This window comes from Copadichromis virginalis, linkage group LG18, assembly GCF_057382275.1.
Source record: "Copadichromis virginalis isolate Kocher_CV1m ecotype Utaka linkage group LG18, C_Virginalis_male_GT1.1, whole genome shotgun sequence".
In the NCBI taxonomy this organism is placed as follows: Eukaryota; Metazoa; Chordata; class Actinopteri; order Cichliformes; family Cichlidae; genus Copadichromis; species Copadichromis virginalis.
Genome location: NC_140635.1, coordinates 19,070,455 through 19,078,223, shown reverse-complemented (window position 1 = coordinate 19,078,223; position 7,769 = coordinate 19,070,455). Strand labels below are relative to the sequence as shown.

The 7,769-nt window shown below is 39.4% G+C and overlaps 1 protein-coding gene across 1 annotated transcript in view; it reads right to left on the bottom strand.

Moving 5' to 3' along the window:
- Positions 1 to 5,338: 5,338 nt before the first annotated feature.
- Positions 5,339 to 7,769, bottom strand: part of cdh2 (cadherin 2, type 1, N-cadherin (neuronal)) — a 60,200-nt gene continuing 57,769 nt past the window's right edge. Inside the window, exon 16 of the mRNA XM_085440456.1 lies at positions 5,339 to 6,634. Within this exon, the coding sequence (XP_085296582.1) occupies positions 6,428 to 6,634 (207 nt within the window). The 3' untranslated portion in view covers positions 5,339 to 6,427. The remainder of the gene's footprint in view (positions 6,635 to 7,769) is intronic.

The following is a 7,769-nucleotide window of genomic DNA, read 5'->3' as shown; positions in this document are numbered from 1 at the left end:
CGATAGCCTGGGTAGCATCCATCTTCCCAAAGTCCACCAAAGGTCAGGAGCAGCATAACTTAGAAGCTGGTTTGCATTGGATTCTAGTCTGTATTCTGCATGTTTACTGACAGTCCCCCCCATGGAGGCTGGGTGGCTCTGTGACACTTGCGCAGCCATCCACACACACACACCGAGGAGCTGAGATGGCTGTCTTGTAAATCTGCTATGGTGTAGGGGGTGATGGTAAAAGCATTGTTTCACAGTCAATAAAAGTGGCCCTGGGGTGCTTGTAAGAACAGCAATCTGCAGCAGTTTTCCAAGACAACATCTTGGGAGTACCCAAGGGGGGTTTAAGTTGAGTCCCACCTCGTATTTGGAGTTAATTTTTTCGGATAAAACCTAAAATAATAATGTGCCCGCCACATATTGCAGAATCTAATGGGAAAAGATATGGTGTCACTGGAAAGCAACATGCACACGAGAGCCAAATCTCACCCCAGGAGGGACAGCAAAGCCCATAATGCTAGCCAGCAATTAATAGCACATTCATTATTTATTGTTTAGTGTTTCTGAGGTGTTTTTTTTAGCATACATTTTGTGTGACATTTGCATAAACTGGCGGAAGAAACTGCTGTCATTCATATCCATATTAATCCATTTTAAATGGGTGTTTGCACCCATTTGTCAGCTAGCTAAAAATGTGCAAATGAGATAATGTTTTGAACATTAATTTCACTCAACCTTGCTAGAACATATGGCATATTAATGATGAAAATCACTCAATGTCAGTGAAAAGAATCTTCCAAATACTGTAACATCCTTTTCACTTTCTTTTAAAACATACTCCTGCTGCACTCCAACTATAGCAAACAACTTTCCTTGCATTAGTCCACAGTCTCTAACAGTACATGTCTATAAATGGTACAAAGCTATATGTTTTGGGTGAGGATACTGAAGGCACTGTCTAGCAGCTGCCTTTATGTCCTATGCCAGGTACCTTAGGGGATAATCCATGTTGTGAAATTGAAGTGCAGTGCTGGAATATCAATACTTTTTTTCCTCCCTACTGGGAGTTTTAAAAAATGGAACAGAATTTGACTTCTTGGAGCCGGCTGGAGCAATGTAAACATCAAGATGGCAATATGGCAGGATGGGAGGTGCTGTGGAGGAGATCTTGCTGGAGAGGAGGCATAAATGAGATAGTAAAGTTAAAAAAAAAAATGCATCACGTCAATTTAAAAAAAAAAAAAAGTGGCTAAAAAAGGCAACAGCTATTTATTTTCTAGTGTACATTGTAGAGATTAACAAGAGCTAGCTTAGCATAAAAACTACAAGCATGGTAAGCATAACATGATAAGCAAACAATATATTCTATTAGGATCGAACGCATTCCAACTTAACGTGTTATTGTAATCACATTACATTTTCCAGTAATGCAATAATGTGACGCGTTACTGTACTGATCTCGGTAATAATATAACAATATAATTAACTGTAATATTAGTATGTTGTTTTATGCGTTACATAATCTGCCGCTTTTCACACCGACAGAAAAACCCACTTTTTTTTTCCTGTTCGTTTGTGCAACAATCAACTTTTTTTAGTTGATGTGCTTAAAGGAGGAAAACGGTGAAGTGATCTACAGCTTTTGAGAAGTGGTGATATAGTCATTTCTTTTCGCCTCTGTCAGTGCGCCCCAGGGCAGCTGTGGCTACAATGTAGCTTGCCATCACCAGTGTGTGAATGTGTGTGTGAATGGGTGGATGACTGAATGTAGTGCAAAGCACTTTGGGGTCCTTAGGGACTAAGTAAAGTGCTATACAAATACAGGCCATTTTACCATTTACCATTTTTATTTTTATTGCACAAAAGAAGTGCATAATGATGAAATGCAAACTGCATTTGGGATAGAAACATCTGCATAATATTGCTAATACAACTTCAACTTCTTGCAACCAACTGCACAGACATGCTAACACAAAGCTAGCAAGGAACCCAGAATAGTATTAAAGCTGAGCCCATGCCGACTGTAGACTAGCAGGCAGACCCTGAACTTTAACAAAGGGAGTAATGAGGAGTCAGGCTTGCAGTCTCCATTTATACCTGTATATGTTTCAGTAGAATCATTGTAGTGATCACTTTAAAGTCCGTTTGATCTTTGTCTATTTGGTTTTCATCTTTGCTTTGTGTTGCCAGCTTTATGTTCATACATATAAACCAAAAAAAAGATTGTGTGTGTGTCCTCGTTAGGATATGGATGTGTGCATAAGTGTACCCTGTATAAGTTTTATATCGTTAACTGATAATTATGTGGCAATGAATTTTAGGTAATTTTCTTCAGAGTAAAATAAAAGTAATATAACAAGGAAAGCAACTAATTCATTTATTCAGTAAGTAATTAAGTTTTTACCATTTCCAAAGGAATGTTGTTTTTTTTAAGCAAATTAACACTTAGCAATGATTCATTCAACCATAAAAAAAGGCACAGTGTCTACACATAAGAGACAATTTAGCAAGGAACCAATATTAAATTGTGTCTTCAGGCACTGTGTTACTATCAGCCTATCACAAAAACATGATAACATAGTTTGACAGGCGTATAATAGTATTTTGGCATAGCTTGTTGGTGATTTCCAAAGAGCTATTAGCCAAAACTTGACTTATCTGGTATATCTAAGATATTTTAGAAATATCAGGAAACTGACAAGTGCAGGATTGATGAAGAAGTAGCAGGCCTAAAAAAACTGTCTATAACAGATGAACAGTATCTAAAAGTCCTGTCTTTGAGGAGCAAAGACTTGAGACAGGACCTGAGATATACATCTAGCCTTTTAGTTGATCCATAGCAGTGAAGGTCTCCAGTCATCTGTAAAACACAGAGGAGGGTCTGTCGTGGTTTGGGGCTGCGTTTCAGCCAGGGATGTTGGGGATCTTGTCAAATTATTAATGCAGAGTAATGCAGTCAGATTTTGAGTTATGCAAAATAACCCAAGACTAGACTGAAAATCAGTGGCAACAGGTCTAATGGAGCGATGAATCGAAATTCAGACAGTCTGTATGGAGGAAGGCCAGGAGATCAGCAAAACAGGGAGTATCTACTGCAATCTGTAAAACCTAGCAGAGGTCCTGTCATGGTTTAGGGTTGCATTTCAAGATGATCCCACACTGCTGGGGATCTTGTCAAAATTGATTACATTTCAAACGCACACAAGGATGGTCAGATTTTGATGTACCTTGCAGTACCATCTTGAAAGCATCTGATTGGCAATGGCTTCATTTTTCAGCATGAACCCACACACTGCCACTACAGCAAAAGCATATCAGGATAGAACAAAATAAAATCGATTGGCCTGCTCAGAGTCTGGACCTCAACATTATTGAAGCAGTGCGGGATCATCTTGACAGACAACAGAACAAAAATCAGCCAGCAAAGAAGAACTTTGAATGTCCTTCATGAAGCCAGGAGAACTATTCCAAAGGACTACTTACATAAAGAACACATGTCAAGGAGAGTTCACGGTGTGTTGAAGAATAAAGGTGGTCATACCAAATATTGACTTTCAAGCTCGTTGGTATTGTACAAACTTTGCTTTTACCTTTTATGCAGTTTTCCAGGTGTCTTTGCACGTTTCAATAAATAGCGGTTCCCATTCCCTATTTTCCTAGCAGAATATATAGAAACAGCAGATGAGTCGGAACTTTTGGACTCTATGTTTATTTTATGGGAAACAAATGAGTTTTTTTCTTTTAAGGACTGAAAAACTATGGATACACAGTTTGGGCACATCAGCGCAATCAAAGGGATTTTATGAAAACCCTTTTAAGACGTTGATTCACTAACCACATCTGTCCCTGCTCAAGATCAAAGTAAAGAAAAACAGTTAACCAAAGGTTTAAGTGGTGTAAGCCTTCTATCAGGAGAGCAGAAACAAAGGGATATACAAAAAACCCCACCAGCCATCTGACTTAAAAACTTGAAAGTTAAAGGGAGTAATTTGGAAAAGCAAATTTGATTCGGTCGCAGATGAAACAACACTTTGAGGTCAGGCAGTTCATCGTTAAACATATCATCTGACTGGGCACTGTAAAATGTTATGTTGCTTCTGGCAAATGGAGGGCAGGGTTATGCATACAGCAAGATAAATGATACACGCCGCACAAGGTCATTTGAGGTCTGCAAGAATAACGCCGTGGCTCACGCAGGATATATGAAAGACTGCTAAGAGGTACAGGATGTGGAACTGATTAACACAGATCAGCACACTGATTACACCAACTGAAAAACAAAAGCCAGGTACGGTTCACTGGTTATTCTCTAACAGACATTCATTGTGCTTTGTGTGACGACTACAAAACCAAACCCGCTCCTGTCTAATTTGGTTGAATTAATAAGCCATGTCCACATCTATTCAACTTGGCAAATGGTGGCTGTGAATTACAAGTCCCAATGTAATAGAGGAGAGAGCGGAAACGAAAGGCAGGTGAAGGCCAAACGACTTGCACGTGACAACTGAACACATCGTTACTGCCGCAACTCCCACGTAGAGCACACACACACACACACGCACAGCTGTTCTTGTTCATCCTCCCAAATGTCCCCGGAGTCAAGATACACGCAGAGTCCCTAGAGGCAGTTTTTGGAGGCGTTCTTCATTTTGAGGTCAAGTCCAATCTGACCTACAGTACTCAACAGTACAAATCCCTGATGGCAGAGAGGTGCTGGATGGATTTGAGTTTGCCATGAGCCTTTGACCTTGACTTGCTTTAGGGACACACACAGTGTTCCAGAATGAGCTTATTGTTTAGCGTGTACCCTTCCAGCCACACAACTTATCATCTATAGCCTAATATTGGCCTTAAGCGATTTGATTTTATATGTATATGCGAGAAACAAATAAATAAGGATTTAAATGATTTAATTCTTGCTTCTGGCAGAATGTTGTAGAATTATTATTTATTTTTGTTTTTGTTTAACACTATTGTCCTTTGAGATAGCTTACATAATTCGCAATCTAATTAAGCCTCTGCAACAACGTTGAGTTTCAGTAAGAACAAATGAAGAGGCAGTTTTTAGCTCCAAAATTAGCATTTTATTTGGAAGGTTGGGGTCAGAGATGTATAATTTGTGTTCCAGTACACATGGTTATCCACAAAGCTTAAGTCCAACACCTTTGTCCAGTCTTAAAGCTGATTCCGTAATTAGTGCCGAGCATAACATCCCACCCCCACCCCCAACCCTTTTTGGTACAAATTCAACAGTTGTGCTGACAAGATCACTACTTTAATTTCTTTTTTTTTAAGTGTGCGTTTTTTTTTTCTTTTTTTTCTTACAAAAAACTCTCTTAACTTCTACACATTTAATGTCACCCAGATTTTTATTTTTTTTTTCTTTCCACTTTGTAAATAAATTTGGGAAACAACAATTTTTTTCCTTTCTGTTGTCATGAAAAGATAAAAACATGCAAAAAACTTGAATTTGTAGTTCAAATTATACATTTACAAGTTTGGAACTTTTTGCACTTCTTCATATACTACATCAAAAGAAAGGATAAAGAAAAAAAAACATTATGTACACATTATCTTATCTTTTTACAGTGAAGTAAAACTTGAAAATACCAGATGATGACTAAGGCAAATGAAGTGTACATAGATTAGACCAAAAAAGTTTTTTGTTGTTTTTGTAAAACACTACATCACTTCAAAAAAAAGAGAACAAAAAGCTGCTACAAAAGTATGATTCATAACTCCCTTTATTTGCAACCAGCTGCATAATTTTTTTAATTTTTTTGTGTTTTTTTAGTGAGAAAGTCTAGATGTCTAGCATACTGTACAGTGTTGCTCATAACTGTTTTTCTTTTCCAACCAAACTAACAAATGATCCTTCATTTCTTCATCGTTGTGGTTCATTTAAATAATCCTCAACAAACAGGAGCATTTTGTAACCAAAGGAGAAAAAAAAAAAGCATGTAGAAGCATACCAGAGTGTAACATACTTTGTTTGAAATCACTCCAAAAGTCAGTACCATTAAAGCCTTGAACATAAAACTAATCATTTAGATCCAAAAAAATGTACAAAAAGGCACATTATATCCCAGTGCTTCTGTACTGTGAAATTCAAGTGTAACTGAGCGCATTCAATACCAACAATCTGAATGGTGACAGTCCACCAGTGTTCCCTCCCACTTCCTCCGTAACTGGACCACAGTCTATGCCTAAGCTTTCAACAAGCATATGTATGCGTAGACTACAACAATAAGCCTAGGTTGGTTGTTTTTTGAAAAAAATTCTGAATCAATGTTTATTTTTTTGTTTATTTTCTGTCATGGTTCTACCTTTCTCTCTCTCAGGGAATATCAGCTGTCCATGTCCATCAACAGGAAATCTTTCCTTTTCTTCATTTTTTTTCTCTCTCATCTTTATATCCTTCAGGGCGTGACTGTGTGTCCTAGTCGTCACTTCCACCGTACATGTCTGCCAGTTTTCTAAAGCGAGGGCCCCAGTCGTTGAGGTAATCGTAGTCCTGGTCGCCCCCGCTGCTGGAGGAGTTGAGGGAGCTTAGGGAGCCAGCTGTGGAGCCGCTGCCCTCGTAGTCGAACACTAGCAGGGAGTCGTAGGGAGGAGCGGTGGGGTCATTGTCTGCTGCCTTGAGTCCCTGTACAAAAAAAAAAAAAAACGTTAGATGAGAAGATTAAACACCGTCTCCAACGAGGAGTGAGTCACGTAAAAATAACTCTCTCCCACCCACTACCGCACACAAATGGCTGTACTAAAAACAGTCGGTCGCTCCCTCCGCACTTGCTCAGGAAATAAGGATTAATCAGGCTCTACTGTTCCTGTGTGTTTCCTCTGTGTTGTTTCATTGGGATTCTCCTGATGTTTCTAGGCTGCTGGCTTGATCGAAAGCCAAGATTGAGCATGACCAGTAGCCTCAGATGACAGTTCCATCTCCCCTTACCCCAACTAACACTCCTCTGGCTTTGTACAGGGAGCACGACTCTGGCACCGACACATGGTCGTCTATCATCAGATCAAAATATTTGTAACATTTTATATCTGAATGTGGCCTAAACACTACGCCTAACTGTGGAAACCAGCGAGAACGTGTCTCTGTGTGTTATCGTGAAGCCCGCAGTGCTGGTGGGAGCGGTTCTACTTTCAAGATCATGTTTGACATTCCAAGAAATCCTCACACCGGTGTGAAAAGTCCTCATGGATTGTTATTGATTTCCAGCCTCCTTCCTTAACGGGACTTGGGAGAGTTGATGGATTGCCAATCTAGGAGTTGAGATGCGCTTTGGCCATGAACCATGTGGATCCAGGCTTCGTTTCTCCCTTTTACCCCCTGGAACTGAGGACACCCAACAAATAATAAATGAATTAAAAATAAAGTGGAGCAACATAACGCAGAGAAATGAGACCTCAGCTCGCTGGGAACTTGTCGAAGATTTATAGTTTCCTCCGCACTGCCATTACAGTGCTGAAATGCTCTCAAATAAAAAGATGTACTGAATTAAAGTGCCCGGGCACTTAGCGATTATTTTCCACTTGTTAGCTTTTTGTTAAGTATTTGCTCAGGGCTGTGGTGCTGATAATTTTGTGGGAAATATGACAGATGGATCGTTCATTACAATTACAACCATAATCGCTCTGCTGGTTATAGCCCCCTCCATCTACAACCACAACCCCACTGGCAGTTTCATAAGGTTAGTCAATCACGGAACTCACTGTAATTTCATTGTTAACTGAGTCATACACCGCACCGAAGATAATAACCACTCTTAGTAAAA